Raw genomic sequence first — 21,432 nt, 5'->3', positions numbered from 1 at the left:
TTAGAGTACCATGAAGGATAAAACTATTCCCCCCCCTGCCCCTCCACACCCTACTTTGATAAGAGGACAGAAAGAAGAGCAGTAGTTGGTAGAAAACGGTTGATTCGTTGAGACCAATTGGTTGTCGTATGTAAAAGTTATGTACGTTTTACTTTCAAAAACAGCATCTCAGGAAATAATTCGTGTGGGGGGCGGGGCCCTTTTAGACAGCGAAATTTGGTGGCCGTCTGGCACACCTTCAAAGTATAGGCTACCTACGGCAAAGAATTCCAGGACTACCTACCATTCTCCTAGAAGTAGTTCGAAACGGCAGAAGTGGGTCCGGACGGACCAAACGCATTTTTTTTAATTCTTAAAAAATGCGCTAAAAATGTAAAATTTCTGCGGTTTATCAATTATGAATTATACTTTTTTAACATGCAAAATTTAGAGACCAAATATGAAAAATAGAGACTTTTAGAGACCGGCATTGAAAAAACGAGACCAATGTCTAAGAAAGAGACCATTTGCGAACCCTGCTAATCGTAACATGATCTTTGCATACACCCATATTTAAACCCTTTTCACTGCCTCCATGTAACTAAGGTCATCTGCCTCTTATAACGTAGGTGGAAGCGCAACTTATTTATATGGAAAGGCAGCTCTAAATTCTTTGCCATTTCGAGAGCAAATAATGCGATAGACACTAGGTGAGGTAATCCTTTTGTAGGAGCATTACTTAAATCGCTCCCGCGGAAGAATCATCAATTTCACTACTAAAAAGAAGTGAACCCAATGTGCTACCCTGAGGAATCCTACCATTGCAATAATGGCAACTTTGAGAATCAAAGTTGTTACATTACATTGTACTAATACCTGTTGTTTCCATATTATACAATTCTTACATTGGGAAGTGCAAGAATAGGAATGCGAACAATGTATCATCATTGTTGCTAAGCACTAAGTTTAAGTCAATCAAAATCCATTCATCAATTAACCGTCTGGATTAAATCATTAAATGGTACAGTACATAAAAGGATTTTAATATTAAATTTTATTGAAAAAAATTCAACTTCAATGGAATGTTCTCTTAACCAAATTTAATCTAGGTGCATTTGACAATAAATAATTGAAAATAAGGTTTTCGATATGTTATTGCAATAAGGAAAACCTGACCTTCAAGAAAACGTAGACTACAAAAACAAGATAGGACTGAATGTATTTAAATACGTAATACACCTCATTCGCATTGTCGGAAATGGCATTTAAAAGCATGAAATACTGCGCTTATCGATAAAACTAATTTCACTAATTTGATACTTTTTAATGACATTTACAACAGGTACTCGCACCTATAAAACTAGAAACACAAAAATCACATTAAAAGTATACGAATATGTTATACAAATTAATACTGTGATAAACTTAGCAACAAAATAAGAGTAGGCACTGTATAGAAACATAATTTAAGTTCTTCGCACCTAGGAATTTGAGCTATCAAAAATTCCATTAAGAAATCAATAAGAACATAGCAGATGACAAAAAGTAGCGACTGGTTTTTTTGAAATACATTTTTCTAAAAATTTGGACTAGTGGTTGAAGAAACGGATTCTTTCAATACCGTTCTTGTTCGAGGATTATAAAAAATATATATCTATGTTCATCGGGTTCATTTGAAGTATGTCTGCATCTTTTTGCATCTGATATACATTGTATACAAAATGATTTCAGAGAAACTGCCATAATAGAAACAATACAAAACAATGACTGGATAATTTATCCAAACTTATAAACTATAAAAGAAAAAATAAATAAAGTGTTTGCCAGTGATATGAAAATATAATCGTAATAGTCATCGACTACACTTCTAACAATTTTATATATTTAAATTTTTATACAACTACGTAAAAAACTGTACACTCTACTTATATATGTACAAAAGTATTCTATTCATACAGTGTGAATTTTATTACACATTAGCAAAATAGATATATTTACACGTTGAGATCGAAAAATTTGGATATGCAATAGAAAACAAAAGTAACTGGAAATACAGGTACCTATTCAAACACATTTTAAAGATAAATCAATTCATACTGAAATATGTAACACTACATTATTTCTATAAACAGACGATTAGTAAGCCTACCGTCAACCTCCGAGTAAGTAAAAGGTCGACTAGTAATTACATAGCAAAACTAATGACAACATTTGTATTGTCATCATCTATCACTGCTCTGCTTACATTACACCACTTTACAAGGAAAAATCATGCAAATTCTCCAATTTTTATCTGGGTAAAGAGCTTCATTTAATTTAAATGACGTACATGATTTCATCCAAAATATATACTTCCTAAAAATGGTACATAATTGTGCTAAACATTTGTGTTACTGATTATTAAAATGTCAGTTGAATCAAATAAAAATATTTTTTGGGTTTTCAGACATCATTGGATAAAGGATATCTCGCAGTGGGTGGGTTTTTTTTTGCAAAAAAGTTTCAAATTATTTTCAACTTTTAAATAAAAGTACAACACATTCTTTATACAGAGTACATTTGTACAAAATCCCATACATACTTCCACTGTATTAAAATGTTTTGAAAAAGGAGGGTAAACTAATTTTTGATTTTTGTGTGTTTTATGTTTACGTGTGTTCAATAAACAGCTTGGTAGATACGCTATTAATGGCACTTCTTTTAAGCTTTTCCGCATCAAATAAATAATAAAAATACTGTTTTTCTCTTTTAGTGCACACTAGTGAATCCCGTCCGTCGTGGGGCTCACAAAAAACTACAAGATTTTTTGTAATATCATTATGAAATGTTTGCACAAAAATGTCCATTTTTAAGCTGCCTAAATCTGCTTGATAAATATTCGTAATAGTAGATATTTACAATACCAGAACTACTGAATTGTTTAAAGTGTGCAGTAAATGGTTTAATAATCACTTTTACCGAATTTAACTAAATGTTCGTGAATTTGCAATCAATGAACTACTAAACGTAGAACCAATTTTGACTATCGCATCATTATTTTACTAAAACAATAAATACTCACCACCTTCGAACGTTTTCAGACGAGTTCCTAGATAGAATAATGAAAAAGAAATTTAGTAGGCCCATACCACAAATATTACCGCACATACTATTAGTGATAAAAAGTGATTACAGTTCTATTGAGATTCAAAGTGTCTTTGAACGATCTTGAATTATTGAAATGAGAAGGTACAACTCTGGTCCCAAGTCAGGAAATTCAAAGTAATAAAATGTGGTCGAAAAATAAGAAAGTGTTTCATCATTAACAGTATGCACATTGCACATAACCTCACCGAAAGACGAACACAAAATGTGAATTAGAATAAGTACCTTACGTTAATTAATAAGAATTTCTTTTAGGTATTCCAATTGATATCGACAAAACAAAATAATAACTAAAGCATTAGAAACAATAAATAAAAAAAATTCTAATTTTGTCGACCATAAGGAAATGACACACTTGCTACAAGTATGAACTGACACACAACAACTTTTAACACTTTGTACAAATTATAAATTACAACTATCGCTCACTTAGTTTTATTTTCGTAAGTCATTTTTGTCCATGTTTTTCAGTATATCGCCCAGGACGTCAGATGACTGCGATAATCTGGGCCGCTTCGCAATTTTTTGGATTTTTTTCTGAATTGCCACTGCCTTTCGGTCCGGTGAAAACAATTCACCAATATCACTAGATTTCACTTGATTATTGTTACTACCGACACTCGCGCCGGCAAACTGTGCGGTGGTCGTATTTAAGTTTTCTTCACTAACTCTCACGTTCGAGTTTACGTTACTCGTAGAGTCTGGCACTGATACATTGTGCGGTAAGGAACAATTAGACGAAAATATTGACTCGTGGTTTACTTTGACTATTTCAGGTTTTTCTGGAGAGACTTTCACTGAAATGTCGTCTGCTGTGGGGGTTTTTGGTATTGCTTTATCCATTTCCTTTTCGGAGGTTTTACATTTATCAGAGTGGCTCTTATGATCGCGTCTGTGTTTATCAGAGTGGGAGTGTTTTTTCTCATAGTAATCTTTATCTTTATGAGAACTACTGTGTTTGCTTTTATGTTTTTTATCTCGATGACTATCGTGATGGTGATGTTTATCGTTATGTTTGGAATCCTTGTGTTTGTCATGACTTCTATCCTTATGTCGGTCACTACGATCGTGCTTCTCCTGCCCTGACTTGGCTTTGTCAGAGTCGTTCTTTTCCCGTCTGTCGTGCACATCTTTTACTTTTTTCTTTTCCGTTTCGTCTTTATCCTTCCCATATTTATCCTTGTCTCTATCTTTCACTCGATTATGTTTACTACTGTGGTAATAATCGTCACTTTTGTGTTTTTTCTCAACTGACATTTTATATTCTAACTCCGGTTTTGTTTTATGTTTTTCATTTGCTTGTACATGAGGTCTCTCCAAATGCTTTTCTTTTTTCAAGGACGTCAAATTTTCCTTATTCTCCTTTATCTCATTTTGAGAACAATTTTCGTCGTTAATATCATAGTACTGCTTCAAACGAACATGCCAAGCTACATAAGAAAGATATCAAAATTGTAATCCGGCTAAAAACTTTTAACTTACCAACACTAGTCACCGCGGTCACAGTTCTAAATTGATGAATGATATTTCTCGGTAAAAAATAAATATCATTATCGTACAGATTTATTCGAGCATAAGTAATACCATCACGACGTAGTTGGTTTAACTTGGCATCTTCGATCCACGTAACACACTAAAAATTAAATTAATTTTACAATTACTGAAGCAACAATCCGAGGAGTGTGCAAAAATTTAATTTTGAATTCTGATTCCAAAAATTTTGATTCTTTTATAAATACCACAACTGTATTTTGCACCTGGAAACACTCAATCAATAACTGTATCAGAAAATTTGAAAACATACAGGTCTGTCTAAGGCATACAGAGCGTAGTACAAACTAGTCGCACTCCTGTGGTGATAGAAGATATAAACAGATTTTGCTGGGTGATGACATAGTAAAAACGAACTGAATGTTCGAAATACTATTTTCAAAGCACTTTAGGTTCATGCGGAAGTGAATCTAAATTTCAAAATGTAAATGGCACACCCTGTATATTTTTCCATTTCCCTATATATTTTTACATTGTTTCATTTTACAGCCACTTTTATACCTAAGAGGATGAACAAAAATTAATTTTATTGTTTAATCTGCCTCATTTGAATATTTTGATACGCCCTGTATATTGACTGGGGCTGAGGCTATTCAACCTCACACGGACCCAAGTAGTGCACCGCTAGAGTCAGCAACCAGTGCAGTCAAAAAATCCAGATGAGGCTGGAAGTATGCTGGCCAAAATCCAGCTGAAAATCGGGCTCCCCAACATGAAGGGTGCTATAAGGAAACAGTACCATTGGCTGAGGCAACACATTATAGATCTCGACAACAAGGTTAACTTGGACAAAAAAAGAAAAGATCCCGGTCTAACGATACCACATCCAAGGCTGCCCAGATAAGGAAGCAGCCATGTATGGAACTGACAGGTCCAAGTGGGAGTACGGTTCCACAGGACCCTGTGAAAGGAGGAACGGTGTGTCCTCAATTCCTAGGTTCTTAGTTCACACCAGGCTAGTCATCTGAGCTGATGAGACCACCACAGAATGGCTCAAAAGAGTGGTGCCAAGCATCAAGCCGTGGGACACTAAGAGCTGTTGGAAGGTTGTACACTGCCTGTTTTTGAGGTCCTCAAAAAAATTGTCTCAGATAGACCCGGAAAAAAATTTTTCTTATAGAATGTGGCCTGTAGAATCCATAATTTCAAACAGTTCCAAGATTGGGCTACTAGTCCAAAAGTTACAGCCTTTTGAATTTTCTAGTCTATAACTTTTGATTGAAAGTCTGATCGAAAAAGTACGAATTGTTTTGGATTCTACGCACCAAAATTAATAAGAAAAAGTATTTTCCCGAGAAATTTTGGTGCAGTCGATTTTTGGTAAAAAAGGAAGGTTATACACTGCCTTTTTTTGAGCCCCGAAAAAAAATTGTCTCAAGATCGACCCGGGAAAAAAAATTTTCTTATAGAATGTGGCCTGTAGAATCCATAATTTCAAACAGTTCCAAGATTGGGCTACTAGTTCAAAAGTTACAGCCCTTTGAATTTTCTTTCGAATTTGGTTTCTAGTCTATAACTTTTGATTGAGAAATTTTGGTGCAGTTGATTTTTGGTAAAAAAGGACTGCCTTTTTTTGAGGCCCTCAAAAAAATTGTCTCAGATCGACCCGGAAAAAATTTTTGTTATAGAACGTGGCCTGTAAAATCCATAATTTCAAACAGTTCCAAGATTGTGCTATTAGTTCAAAAGTTACAGCCCATTGAATTTTCTTTCGAATTTGGGTTCTAGTCTATAACTTTTGATTGAGAAGTCTGATCGAAAAAGTACGAATTGTTTTAGATTCTACGCACCAAAATTAATAAGAAAAAGTGTTTTCCCGAGAAATTTTGGTGCAGTCGATTTTTGGTAAAAAAGGAAGGTTGTACACTGCCTTTTTTTGAGGCCCTCAAAAAAATCGTCTCAGATCGACCCGGAAAAAAAATTTTCTTATAGAATGTGGCCTGTAGAATCCATCATTTCAAACAGTTCCAAGATTGGGCTACTAGTTCAAAAGTTACAGCCCTTTGAATTTTTTTTCGAAATTGGTTTCTAGTCTTATAACTTTGTTGGAAGGGAAGGAATGCAATCCGCAAGCAAAATTCTCAATCCGGGTTAAAAATTTTTTTTTGCGGGATTGTTAGATGTTAACTTCTGTATTAAAATAAATCGCTAATTATTAACTTCTGTATTAAAATAAATCGCTAATTATCACAATATTTAACAAAAAGTACCTTCGGCCTAACTTAGAACTCAAAAAAACCTTACCTGTAAAGCACAAAAAGTCTTCTAAAGTGCCTCAAAAATCATAGTACATTTTTAACGAAAAAAGTTTAACAATTATTTAAAAAATAATTCGCCGTTATCAGTTTCATTAACAAAGTAAACAGAGTCGTCCCCTTGGTCGACAAATTCCTCAGTCCCGCAAATCCCGCGGGATCCCGCTCCATTTATGTGCGGGATTAATCTCGCAAGAATCCTGCGGGATTCCGGTATTTCGGGATCCCGCAATTCCGGTATTGCATTCCCTAGTTGCTCTTGATAAGAAGAGTATGCAAGCGACCTGGCCATAGTAATCTCTAGTAAACACAATACAGTGGTATCTGAGCAATTGCAAAAGGCTCTGCACATCGCACAGAGGTGGTGGTCTAAGCATTATTCCACTTAAAACGGTGCCGGTGCCTCAGAAGGAGGAAGCCCAATATAAGGGCACCGACTATGGCGGGACACCACCATCAATATTAGTGAAGAGGCCAAATACCTGAACTTTGACCAGTGGGGACCCTGGCATTCCAGGCCTGTGGAAAGCTACTGGCCAGGAACTGGGGCTTAACGCCTAAAATGACCTCATGGTCACCCATGGTCACGCATCCCACAGTTACATGGTGACCCAAACTGCCAAATCTCGAAATCACTGGCAGGGCCAGGCAGGCCAAATTGTTCATCATCACCACATCACCAAAAACCAAGGAAGGTTGGGTCCTCAATAGGAGGGGCCCATTTAATGATGCTACGAACATTTTCACATGTGTCCCTTAAGGGTCAATATAGAGCAACGTAATTTTATCAAATAGACACCTACACTTTTTATTAAATATTCTTATTTTACATCGGAAAATAATAAACTTTCATGGGAAACCTTTTTCTCTACACTTACCATTTTTTGAAGACGCTCTTCCAAAAGCGCGATTTTTTGGTTTGAGCTAGGAAGCTGTTCTGTCAATTTGTAATGTTTTCCTTTATGTTAACATCTTGTATATGTGTCTTTGCTCAAAGACAAATTAGTACACGTAAAATTGTCTGTGAAATCCAACACTGTAAAAATACACAGGGTGTGTCGCTTTAATTTGCGAGTTTATGGTATTTAGAGCATTCAATTTATTTAATCACCCACCAAAGTTTTATAATCCTATCACCAATTCCACAAAAAATAGCAGGGATGAGCCTAGTTTGGTTTTCACACGATATTCACAAAAATACCAATAAGCAATTGTATATCTATTTACCCCAATTAAAAACAATGCAAGTACCTGTGAAGTAGGAGGTTCATGTAAATCCAACTGTAGCTTTTCCGATAACACATCGAAATCCTTTGCCGAAAAGGCAATTACATCTTTGGTAACGCGATTGTTATCGCCATCTTTTTGTCCCCCATGGATGGCCTTTAATATACCGACGGCGGCCGTCGTTTTACGATCTAAACCGTGGCCGACGTGGTCGGCATGCGCTTTGGTTCTGTCCTCAAAGAGGTACTCCCTCGCCTCGGAGAATCTTGGTAAATACTGAAGATTTCGTAACTCGTTAATGCCGGTCCTCTTTCTTTTGAAGGGCGACTTCCCACATTCCGCTGTAGGAACGAGTTGTTCTCCCGGCCTACACCACAAGATTGGCCCGTCGTTCGAATCTTGCCTTCTCATATGAACTACAGAAAGATAGCCCCAGGGCATGGTCTACGCAAAGAAGAAACATTTATTTATTTTTCGCATTCATTAAAGTCAAACGGATAAAAACATGGCGATGGTGGATATCAATTAAGATCGCTACTTTCTACCCCAATTAAAGCAAGTGTACACTGACCGGTACTATTGCTCGAGATCAAGAATGAAGTTATAAAGATATTCAATAAAATAAAATTGTTTAATGGCAAGTCCTGTATTTTGTTACACACTTTGAAGGAATGGTTTAAAAATCCGCCAGTCTGTCCGTCCGGCCGTTCGCACGATAATTCAAAAACGCTTTGACATAAATATAACGCTCATATGTGGTTCACAAATAAGCGATAGGGGAAGAACTGATTAGGTTTTGAGCTTCTGGAGGGGCCACGTGAGTTAGAAATGTGTAACATTATGCGCATGCGCATGCAGCTTTTCTCATGTCGAGTATAACCAAGCGATAAGTTAGTTTTGCGCATCCGCACACGCAGTTTATCACATGTTTAATATATAATAGATCGATTTACCTTTACCTAAAGGATCTACTGTTAAAATTCAAGAAGACATTTTTTCAAATAAGAAATTTACCTCTGCGCATGCGCGCGCAGCTTTTTTTTTTACAATTTTATTATACTTGGCCGGTTTGTCTACATATATCAAAAGCTACTGTTGAAATTTCGTTAAGATCGGTCCATAACTAAGAAAGTTACTTCTGAGGATGGCGTCTACCTGTCGGAAAATTAATAGGTGTCTTCTCCAATGGGTCTACACGTGCAAAAACTTACACTCTTTGTCCTATTAAATTTTGAGTTATCGTGCTAACAAGCAGAACAACTACTACAACTGACTTTTTCTTGTGAAACTATAATGTATATCAAAAGTATGGATAGGTGTTGAGCAAGAGTATTTTTATCGTGTATCTCAAAGTAAACCCGAAGGAAAAAGAAACTCCTCTGCACATACAAAAGACCAATTTGAATTACTCTGAAGAGTTTTTCATTTCCCTGTCCGTGATGCGGGAAAAACTTACCAAATTCAAAAAAATATTTTCCTCCAACTTGTCAAGAACGTCCGGACAATATCCCCCAACTTCTTCATGAGCGGTATCAACCAAACTTATCTGATGTAATGGTCCATATCGGTAGGTACCGTGGTTGTAATGTTTCACAACACTTTCATGGTACGCAGTTAAGGTAGTCGTTTCTAAATCCGAGCATCTGGTAAGCAGGCCGTGCTTAACAGGAAGGGTTGGCCGCCTCTCCGCCATATAATCTAAGAGATCGGGGAGATAGTTAGCTGCTCCGTGAACTATCGCCATCACATAAAACGCTTTCCCGTTTTCGTCCTCCGAAAACGCCACCTTAAAGAATTCTAAAGCTAATTCGCGCATTTCTTGTTCCTTCAAATGTTTTATCTCGTCTTGATAGGCGTGCAGAACCGACGCGCCGCCATTGCAATGATATTCGACGTGAAAATATCGTTTCCACTTCAGTTTACACTAAAAATTAACAACAATTTGATTAAAGACAATGCGACCATCGTAATACTTACATCGGTGGGCGGATAAAGGTAATTTCCACTGGGCATAAGCGAAGGTCGAGGCGATAATGTTTTCATATTATGCTTAATCCCGTCTTTAGAGCATCGAGCTTGGATACCGATCGACGCTCTTGATGATTTCTTGGACGAATTGTGCCGATCAGATCGAATAGAATCTGATTTCCTATCTTTTCTATCTCTATCCTTTTTGTCCACCCCTTCTTTCCTCTCTTTCTTTGGAAAGTCACATGGTTTCAATTCGCCCTTCTTTAGGTCGGCGAATGGTTTAAAGTCTATTCTTTGAATCTTATTTTTTGAAAAATAATTTAGATCCGCAGATCTAGCCCTTTTAATACCGCGGTTGGTTTCACCATTTTGCTTTTCGTGAATGTTAGATACGGCGCACTCTACAGATCTTCTTCGTTGCCATTTACGTGGGATATCTTTATTTAGTGAACCATTGGTAGACAGGCTGAAGGTACGTTCCCACTCCATTTGCGCTAACTTCACTGTCGTTTGTTCCTCTATAGCAGTGAGTAAATCAAGACCACTCTTACCTTCAAGTAACTTATAATCGATGGTTTCGACCAATGGACTTTGATTACATGTTTTAAAATTATATTTTACTACATCCTCATCTCGGTCAGGTTGGCTCTCTTCCTCGGATTTAATCGAAATTACATTTTTAGGAAAAGCGGAACAGTTATTCGTCGGCTCATTGCCATTAACAGCGTCGTCCGGCGCTGCCCCATGTTTAATACTCGGCGTCTCATCTTCACATTCTTCAGCATTGTTGGAGATGGTATTATTCAGGTGGGGAGAGCTTTTGGGCAATACTCCATTTGCAGACTTTTCAATTGTGACGCTAGGCGATTTGGGGCGGGTGTATTTATTACAGAATTCTTGAAGCGTATCTTCAAAGAATTTATCCAGGGAAGTATCTTCAACGGGCAAATTAATCTTTTTCTGGTAGGGTAAAATTTCGTTATTCGAATTTAGGCACTGCTTTTTACAATAAACCTCGTCTTCTGACAAATTTGCGTTACCTAAAAATAAACAAACTTGTGTAATATTAATGTGGGGTTTAGTCTAATTAATTTTCATTCAAGTTAACTTGTGCAGACAAAAACACACCAAATTCTTGATTTTGATCTAACACCCTCAGACAAACAGAATTCATAGCTATAATTTTTATGGCAAATGCACTAAAAACAAAAATTGTGGCTGATCCTTGTTATAAGTGAAAGAAAATTATTCAAATTACTCCAATATGTCACTCTGATTAATTAACTTCGAGAGGCAATTCAATTAACAATATTTTTCAAAATTGTGTAGCATTTTATATTTAAATTCAATAACGATTTTATTATCAGCTTGTGCGATGAGTCATCAGATTTTTGCAGGGGGTAAACACCAGGGGAAGTAATTGTACAGAATGGAGGAAGTTATGAGGAAGTACAGGGAAGTACGGGGAAGTACTGGAAGTCCAGGGAAGTACGGGGAAGTTGGAGGAAGTACGGGGAAGTAACGAGGAAGTACTCATTTGTTCATATGATGCGTAATGTGACAGAAGGTGACCGGAGAGGTAAAATCTGGTAAACACTTAAAAAGTAATAAAGCAGTTATTTCTGAGTGCATAAATCCCGCCTCGTTCCAAAAAAGTCAACACCTATGATTGTGATTATCTATATAGATACCTAAAATCAAAACCTGTTGTTTCACTACTAGTGCCTGATAACATAATTATTAACCTTTTTTCCACTTGTAAAGCAGGCTTTCTCGTCACTTGTTCAAAGTAATTAATAATGTGGTCATTATTAACCAGTAGTCAATAATGAGAACTGTCACGCTGTCAATTTTAGAAATCACAACCTGAAATTTCGCTCAATAAACGTTCAGATAAGTTCTCTAAAATGAATAATTGCCACCATCCGCCATTTCAAGAGAAATTACATACAATTATCACATTTCGAAAAAATTCGAACGAAACTACTCTTTGAAAATATGTCAATAGCAGAAGAAAATACGGCCTCCTTGACTGTTACTTCCATCCACGTAATTGACATATTAAATTAATAAACCAAAAATTCTGTTCAACCGTTCACTTTTTTAACAATATAGATCTGTTAATTTAGAGGACTTCAAGTAGTATGCGATCAAAAATGAGTTGCTGTCGAGTCGCCTTTGGAATTTTTGTTTACATGGTAAATCGTACTTAACTTGAATTTCCAAAGGCGATTCGATAGTAACTCATTTTTGATCGCCCGTTACTAGTAGTGGAAGAAGTAGTATACAGGATGTCTTAAATTGAGTAGATACCTTACATGGCCATCTTTGTTATTATTATACTTACAGATTTGGTTAAATTGGAACAGTTGTATAGTTTTTGATGCTAATGGATATTCCGATTCCGATGCGAGATTTTGAAAAAATAAATGGTTTCTAGGTAATTGATAAAAAATGGAAAATCGCCATTTTTAAAAAATTCAAATATTTTAGTAACAAACAAGAGCTATCGAAAAAAGTTTCAAATAAAAGTTGCAAGATTCGATGGGATAAATTCAATGAGTGTAGAAAAAAAATTTCAAAATGCCGGATTTCCAGATATTGACATCAACTTCCTTATTTTAAATGGACGCCATATTTGACTTTTACGTCACTCGATAGAGACAAAAATACAAAACCAGCTAGCGAGACAACTAAAGAACGAATTTGGTTTCAATCACAATCGGCCATGGAATTATTGCCATAAGAAATACATTGTAAACTTCGAGGCAAAAATGCAAGGTTGATTCCCAAATGAAATACTAGGTGTTTAGTATATCACTGGTTTTGTAATTTTTTCTCTATGGAGTGACTTAAAAATCCAATATGGCGTCCATTCAAAACAAGGAAGTTGATGTCAATATCCCGAAAACCGCCATTTTGAAAAAAAAATTCTATTGAATATCCGTTGAATTTATCCGATCGAATCTTGCAACTTTTATTTGAAGCGATTTTCACATTTTTCCAATTATCTACTACGAAACGAATTATTTTTTTCAAAATATCGCATCAGAATATGCATCAACATCAAAGACTACACGTAAACTTTGCCAATTTAACCGAATTTGTAAGTATAATAATAACAAAGATAGCCATGTTATCCTACTCAAATTAAGACACCACGATAGAGAAGTCTATTACGCACCTTACATCCCTCGGCGCAAGCGCCTCAGGGTGTAATCTTCGTGCTTAGGCAATAATACTAGACTTCTCTACCTTGGTATATAATGTACTGTTACATAATCACATAAAATATCAATAATATCAACCCCTAACCTAATAATGATTTAAACAGAAATTTTGAAAAATCTTGAATAGCTTGAAAACCTTTGATGCTGGGTATAGGGAAATGTGGTATCAAACGACGTAGATCTTCATGTAGATGACGGAAATAAAATATAGGGTGTTCTATTTAAAAGCTATCCACATCCGTTAAAACTGGAAGTGACACAATGATGATAATATTTTCTTTCGATAGATCATGGAAAACTATGTTAGTATGCACATTTTCAGATTTCAATTATTAATGGGAGTCTGAATACTTTTAGGTAACGGTTTGCGTGATTACCGATAAATTAGTATTGTTAAGTATCCATCTATAAATTATTATTCCGTACATATGTTTTTATTATAAAATTTTGCAATAAATGCTGGCAGGACAATTATTTATGTCTTAATTACTTTCATATTAAAAATTCTTTCAAACCTCATGTAAATACAAAGGTAAATATTAAATAGGTAAGTGTGAAAATAAATAATGATTAACACTTATCTAATTTTTCATTTCATGTATAGTGTGCATTTCACATCCATTCGCATTTCGCATGTAATGCATTTTCGTGGGCACGTTATAAGCGTTACTACGTATAACACTCAAGAAGCAAATCTAAAGTCTATATAATAATAATAATAATCGTGTTTATTGTGTAAAAGTAATTCTAATAAATTACACACATTCACATATCAATGTCTACTTACAGTAGAATTTCGGGAAAGTACAAGGGAAGTTTGGGGGAAGTACAAGGAAGTACTGGGAAGTTAAGAGGAAGTACTGGAGGACTTCCCCCGAAGGGGAAGTATTGTACAAATTTTAGGTCTAGTGATTACCCCAGGGATTTTTGTTTGTTTTATTTGGAGGAGGGAGCGGGGTAATATGTTTGTTCAGTTTGTACCACAAACTTTTATTAATTAGTAATTAGTAATTGCTAAAGGAATTCAGAACTGACAGACAGGATGTAAATGAGAATCATTCACCCTGATTCGGTAGGAAGTAATTTAGTATTATATTATTTAGTTTTAAGTTTGTGCCTATTACAGAAGTATTTATCGGATCGAATCGAAATTTTGGATTCAGTGGTTTCTAAGAATTCATCACAGAAACTAAAATCAAAATAGTGAAATTTTTTAAAAAAATCTAAAACTGCATTTCTAGTCTCCGCCACCAATGTTTTTCCAAGTTAACCATAATTAGTTGGTGGATTTTTGGCAGCATTACCAACAAAAAATTTAGATTTAGATGGGCTTCACTTCAAGTGCAAGAATTATTCACGATGGGCACTGTACAGACACCCTGTACCAATTCAAGGGTGCCCATTAGGATTTTGTAAACCGTAAGAGATTTGAAGTCGGTTAAATGGAAGCAAAGTTGCGCTGCTTAAAAAGTGAAGGAATTCTGAAAACTTTTGGAGATAGGAAAAAACCGAAATTCCCCAATTTCTTTTTTTGTTGCAAAATAATAATTTTTTTTGCATACTTTTTCAAAAAAAAATTAAAAATTTCGCTAATATTCAAAGTATTCGAACGGTTAGCACGGCGATCGAAAGAGGAAGTATGTGGTCATTGTATGACACTTTCAGCGCCATACAAAATTCAAAAGCGTCTACACAAAACGACACCAAACTGAAAATGAAAAAACTATCAGAAATCGGCGCAAAATGGGCTCTTGCGGGTGAAATGATTTGAACTTTTTCGTGATTACCACTTCTGTAACATATGCTTACCAACCGGACAGTCCAGTCGCAAGTGCATTAAATCAGAATCGATATGAAAAACACCAGTTTTTTAAAAAATAATTTATATATTCTTTTTTTGCTCAAATCGACGTTAAACTAAGAATGCAAAATGCAAAAATTAGCTATAAATTGCATTAATATTTACATCATCGCAAATTAAAGGTAGTTTCACAGGAATAATAAATCGTGACCCAGCGAAAACGTAGCGCTTTGACAGGTGAGGGTTTGCGCTTTCGTTCGAAATGCAATTTGCATAGTCTTTATATTTATTTATCATCCCTCTCTTGTTCTGGGTCCTCAACAGGCTTGTGCCTAATTACAGAGTGACCCGCATAATGCTGCGGTATTTACCTTACGAATTAGGAAAACTGCAGGAAAACCTAATTCAGAGTAGCCGGCAGAATGCTCGCAACTGGTCTAAGGTAATTTTCCAGATGAAAAATTCACCTCAACCCAGGTTCGAACACCCCACCTCCGGATTTATAGTCCAATGCTCTACCACTGAACCATAAAGCCGGGAACAATGCGGCGAGCTGTTAAGCATACGGCACGTCCTGTAGGAATGTCGCGCATTACAAATGTACAACAGGACTGTGGCGTGGGCGGTGCACTCGAACTACTAGATAGAGGTCGACTCTAAACATTGCATGGGAAATGGAACACCTCAAAAGGAATATTCACAAGCTCTGCATGGGCGTTCACCTAGTTGTCCAAAAAGTCCACTAATACTAGCAATAATTAAATGGAATAATAATAATGCCTTTACTATTATTATGGTCGGTGTTTCTTGTGAGAACTCAGGCCTAGCCTGGTTAACTAATCGCACGGATTAAAATCAAGTAACGATTAGTGTCTGTGTCTGGTGAAGTTATGTAGGGTCCTTAAAAAAAAAATAAATAAATAAATAAATAAAAGATAAAAAAAATCACACACGTAATTCGTACTTAACCAACATACCTATTGATGGGCACAATAGCCAACGCTATCAGGAAAGAGGAAAACAAAACAAAACAAAAAAAAATCATTATAATAATTCCTGTAATTTTATTAAAATGGAGTTTATTGTGTAAGTGTTTCTTTGGCTTTGCGTTTGGGTTGAATACGAGTGGGTTGTGATAACGTGGTGTGTTTCTGTGAAGAAGGAGTTTTGTGTTTTTTAATTGTATTTATGGTGTTTCTTTGTTCCTGAGGTCGTATTTGTGAGGTTGCTTGGGTTTTTGGTGGAGATATTGCAGTATTTTGTGAGCCTGTGGTGCTGTTAAGGTTTTTGCGTTTCGGTTGTATACGAGTGGGTTGTTTCTGAGAAGAAGGAGTATTGTGTTTTTTAACTGTGCTAGGGCGTGTAACTTTATTGGATGGACCTGTCTTTGTAGTACATGTTGCGTTACTTGTGTTTATGGTGTTTTTTTGTTCTTGAGGTTGTATTTGTGAGGTTGCTTGGGTTATTGATGGAGATATTACAGTATTTTGTGAGCTAGTAGTGCTGTATAGGTTTTTGCGTTTGGGTTGAATACGAGTGGGTTGTGATAACGTGGTGTGCTTCGGTGAAGAAGGAGTTATGTGTTTTTTAATTGTGCTAGGGCGTGTAACTTTATTGGGTGGACCTGTCTTTGTAGTGCATGTTGCGTTACTTGTATTTATGATGTTTCTTTGTTCTTGAGGTTGTATTTGTGAAGTTGCTTGGGTTTTTGGTGGAGATATTTTAGTATGTTGTGAGCCTGTAGTTCTGTTAAGGTTTTTGCGTTGCTGTTGAATACGAGTGGGTTGTGAAAATGTGGCGTGTTTCTGTGAAGAAGGAGTTATGTGTTTTTTAATTGTGCTAGGGCGTGTAACTTTATTGGGTGGACCTGTCTTTGTAGTGCATGTTGCGTTACTTGTATTTATGATGTTTCTTTGTTCTTGAGGTTGTATTTGTGAAGTTGCTTGGGTTTTAGGTGGAGATATTTTAGTATGTTGTGAGCCTGTAGTTCTGTTAAGGTTTTTGCGTTGCGGTTGAATACGAGTGGGTTGTGAAAATGTGGCGTGTTTCTGTGAAGAAGGAGTTATGTGTTTTTTTATTATTATTATTATTATTATTATTAAACAGTATTAAAAAGAAAACAATAAAAACAGGGTGGACTTTAGCTTGTACTTTCTGCTCTTCCACCTAACCCTACTTTCTCATTACAAGCTGGGATAATAATATTCTCAAGTTCAACATTTGGGTTTTTTGAAGCCACCATCAAGTTTATTTTAAATACGGACCTGCATTTTTATTTTATAATTTGGATGCTTGTCATTTAAAAAAAAATAAATGTATCACGCTTGCATAGGTACTTAGTTACTAAATGCTACCACCCTCAAATTAACAATAAAACTAAATTTACACCAAAAAATATGGTGGCCACGAAACATTCACAGCAAACTGTCTTTAAATATTAGCGTTTCATTTACTTTTAAGCGCATTTTTAAGAACTAAAAAAATGTGCTATTATTTGTCTGCGGTTTTGCACTCATTTTAAGGGAATTGTACCGCATTTTTTGCAAGGTGGCCTATACCATGAAGGTGTGCCAGACGACCATCAAATTTTGTTGTCTTAAGGAAGCCCCCCCCCCTCCATGAATTATTTCCTGAGATACTGTTTTTGAAAGTAAAAAAATTTTTTTTTACAATTTGACGAAATTGGCTGGAAATGTGCTTTATCTGCACAAGATTTGTGCACAATTTATACACGTTTATTGTTAATATTTATACATGTATTGTAATTATACCGTATTAAAAAGGACGTTTTTAAATGTAAGCAAACAATATTTTATTACTACAAATCACAAACAAAAAGAACTGATAAAAAATATCAAAAGTATTCATATATAATAATAATAACAATAATTGACTATTGAAAGTGAAGAAAGAGACAGCATGATTCATTAAAACAGGGCGAGGTTCAGTCTTCCACCTAATCCTGCCCTTCCACCTAACGTAAACATAATATTGGATATTCAAATTGAAGTATTGCAAGAATTAATTAATTAACAAATACGTTAAGACAAGCCGACATAAATGCATTTCTAAAACAATATTATTTTTAGCACATTTTTTAAGAATTGCCATTGTTTGCGTTTTGTCCGTCCGTCCGGACCCACTTCTACCGTTTTGAACTAATTCTAGGGGAATGGTCCTAGAGTCCTGGAATTTTTCGCAGTAGGTTTAGGTAGCCTATACCTTGAAGGTGTGCCAGACGGGCATCAAATTTCGCTGTCTAAAAGGGGGACCCCCCCACGAATTATTTCGTGAGATGCTGTTTTTGAAAGTGAAACATGCATAGCTTTTACCTCGGCTTTTACATACGACAACCAATTGGTCTCAGATTTTGCATACGCATGCCTGCCAAGTTAAACTTTAGAAAATGGGGAGGGAGGGGGGGGGGGTAAACACATGTTCTACTAGTTATATCCTTCATGGTACTCTAATGAAAGGTCTCAACGAGAGGAATTAATTTCTACCAACCATACCCCTCCTCCTCGACCTCTTATCATGATCGGGTATATTCCCCTATACCTCAAGAACGGATTGTCGGAAGAGGGTACTCACAAAGGGCGATTGAGACGTCTGTAAGAAATGTATCCATTGGTGATGTCAAAACAAAAGCTATTTCGGTTTAAAAAAATGCGCTTTATCTGCACAAGAGTTGTGCACAGTTTATACTTGTTTAAATATAAAGAAGTTGGAAGTCTGAATTTGCACATTAAGTAGCGCGAATATTGGTTGTCGGTTTTGTGGGGGCTGGAGGGAGGGGTTTGCTGAAGAAGTAAGTTGAGAGAATTAATAAGATATCCCTTGTAGCGATTAAAATAGAACCTCGTTGTCTAAACAGCTGTCATTTTCGACATTGTTAATTTAGCAAATCTAACGCCGTGAAAGGTAGTGTTAAATTTCCCCCGCCTCCCTAACCCTGGGGGTTTCTCGCTACCCCTCGGTTCATTTTACAACACTCACAATGCAAAAGTTTCTCAAACATTTCTTTCCCACACAAAATTTAATGGTCAGCTCTAGTCCTGTATAGATGCTTTTATTCATAGCCACCTTATATCTTTGTACAAATGTTCCTAATTTATTTCCAAAAAAAGCAACTTCACATCTCCTACAGCTTCCGAGATCACAATGGTCACCCTCGAATTTGGGACACCCTGTACATCTTAAATACATCTCATAATACATATACAGCCAAAAATATTTTAATGCGGATAAAATTTGCTTATCTACTTTCTGCGAAGCAGGACAGACTTAACTGCTCCTAAGTAAATTCCACTACAAATCCCTTCCATAACATTCTGAAGGAATCCTAGTAAATCCTGATTCTGAAAATGACCAACAGCTCAAGATGTATCTACAAAAAATCGGATTCCTCCACAATGTATGAACCCTCTATTTTAAAATAAACACAAAGTGAATCCAGTTGATGGTCGTTGCCGAGATCGTTGCAATGTAAGAGAGATGAGAAAGATCAGCTCAGTCTAACACACTTCCACTAGTCGAGTCTTATGGAATTTTCTTACGAAAGTCACGATCACTGGTATTTATTTAAAAACGCATGCCAAACCTAAATAGATAGAAAAAAATTTATAAACCCATTGGCCGATTCTAGAAGATTCTAGAAGCATAAAAACTACAAGAAACATTTTTTTAAAATGAGGTCCGGTGAAAAATTGGCACCTCCTTTCTTGAGGTATGATTAAAGAAAATTAGCCGAACTTTCATTTAAACCTGCCTAGAACTGTAATTCTCGTCAAGTGATGAAAAATAATTCCAAGTACTTAACTCCGAACATTCCCATGAGTCATTTCGAACTCATGAGAACATGACTAAGTGTTGTTTGTTTTATTAATAATACATACACAAAGAATTCGTCTTAAAGAAGCGTACTGCAAAAACTCCCTGATGCAATATGGCTTGTTACGGTTTTGTAATAATGAAAGTGAGTTGTAAAGCTCGATGCAAGGGTAGTGACATCCTTTTCCTTACCAACATATGAGAAAGATAACTATATAAAAACAAACAAAATGTTTACTAGTCTTCTCTTTAAATTATTTGTTCTTGACCAGAATTATTTTTGTTTACAAAATTCCTCTTTACCCGCCCCTGTTTAGAAAATGACCTGAATCCAACAGCAATTAACTAAACATAAACAATGAAGTAAGTTCGAAATTCCTTATTTCTGCCCTATGTGTCTGTAAAATGTCTATTTCTGAGAACAATAATAAATAATTGAAGAAACAAAGCAGACAATTAATAACTTTTCGGTTATTGTAATGGTTCCCGAGAGCAAAGGATCTTTGACAAACACGACAGTTCCCACCTTTCTACCAATGGAAGGATTCCAATTTAAAACATGGCAATAGAGAAAAATTGCACTGCACATGATCACACTCTTAACTACAATACAATAATCTCAATATACACTGATTTCAACGATATCGTGGCCACAAATTTCCTGCATTTCACATATTTATAACACTTGAATTAAGCGTGATAATGAAATTAATTTCTTAAGAAGTTGTAGTCACTTCTTTGATAATTACGTTACAAACGTGTCATTCTGATGCAAATTCGTTGTGAATTATACAAAACGAGAAAGTTGCATGAGCACGACTCACATGAATTCAAGTAACTGAAATGCTCGAACTCACAAAAGTAGTTGTTTATAAACATTGTCTTACCAATGCCATTTTTGTTACCATTAGATACACATTTCTCAGTGTTGCAGCTACAAGGTGCAACACTTTTTCCACACTTCTCAATTGTAGCATTGCTGTCAGTTAGTTCTTGAGTCATAATAGGAGAAGACACTCTTTCATCTTCTAGTGGGCTATCATCACTAGACGCCATAATATTTGTTTCTGTAAGGGGTTATTTTCAAATTAGTTGTGATAAATAATAATAGCGTAACGTACGGCGATTACCTGTATATGAGACACATTTAATCGAATTATTTATAATAATTTGTACCAAACTTTAGGGATACTCTTCATGGGAAATGAATGTCAATATATCATTTTTGCTATAAAACTGAAGTTGCAGCCATATTGCTTTTACGTAAATTGTTGTAAATGTTATCCATTGCGGTTCTGTTCCTGTTCCATACATTACCATTCTAAGCAAATAGCCATTTCGCATGTATAAAAATCGCATGCAAGCCCAAAAGCATGGAATTGAATTTAAAATCTTAATAAATAATGTAACAATTGAATTTTAAAACAATAAATGCAATGAATTT

General features: G+C 35.7%; 1 protein-coding gene across 1 annotated transcript; it reads right to left on the bottom strand.

Moving 5' to 3' along the window:
- Window positions 1-1,179: 1,179 nt before the first annotated feature.
- LOC116165335 (lysine-specific demethylase RSBN1L) lies at window positions 1,180-21,292 on the bottom strand. The gene is made up of 7 exons (XM_031479682.1): window positions 21,119-21,292; window positions 20,876-21,055; window positions 10,134-11,167; window positions 9,613-10,080; window positions 8,181-8,600; window positions 4,606-4,756; window positions 1,180-4,553 (listed from the first exon to the last, which is right to left on the bottom strand). The coding sequence occupies exons 2-7, from the start codon at window positions 21,042-21,044 to the stop codon at window positions 3,559-3,561; spliced, it is 3,237 nt and encodes a 1,078-aa protein (XP_031335542.1). The 5' UTR covers window positions 21,045-21,055; window positions 21,119-21,292; the 3' UTR covers window positions 1,180-3,558.
- Between the last annotated feature and the right edge of the window lie 140 nt (window positions 21,293-21,432).

The sequence above is a fragment of the Photinus pyralis genome, unplaced genomic scaffold, assembly GCF_008802855.1.
Source record: "Photinus pyralis isolate 1611_PpyrPB1 unplaced genomic scaffold, Ppyr1.3 Ppyr1.4_LG3a, whole genome shotgun sequence".
NCBI classification, from domain to species: domain Eukaryota; kingdom Metazoa; phylum Arthropoda; class Insecta; order Coleoptera; family Lampyridae; genus Photinus; species Photinus pyralis.
The sequence above is the reverse complement of the archived record's forward strand: the minus strand, read 5'-3'. Positions and strand labels throughout refer to the sequence as shown.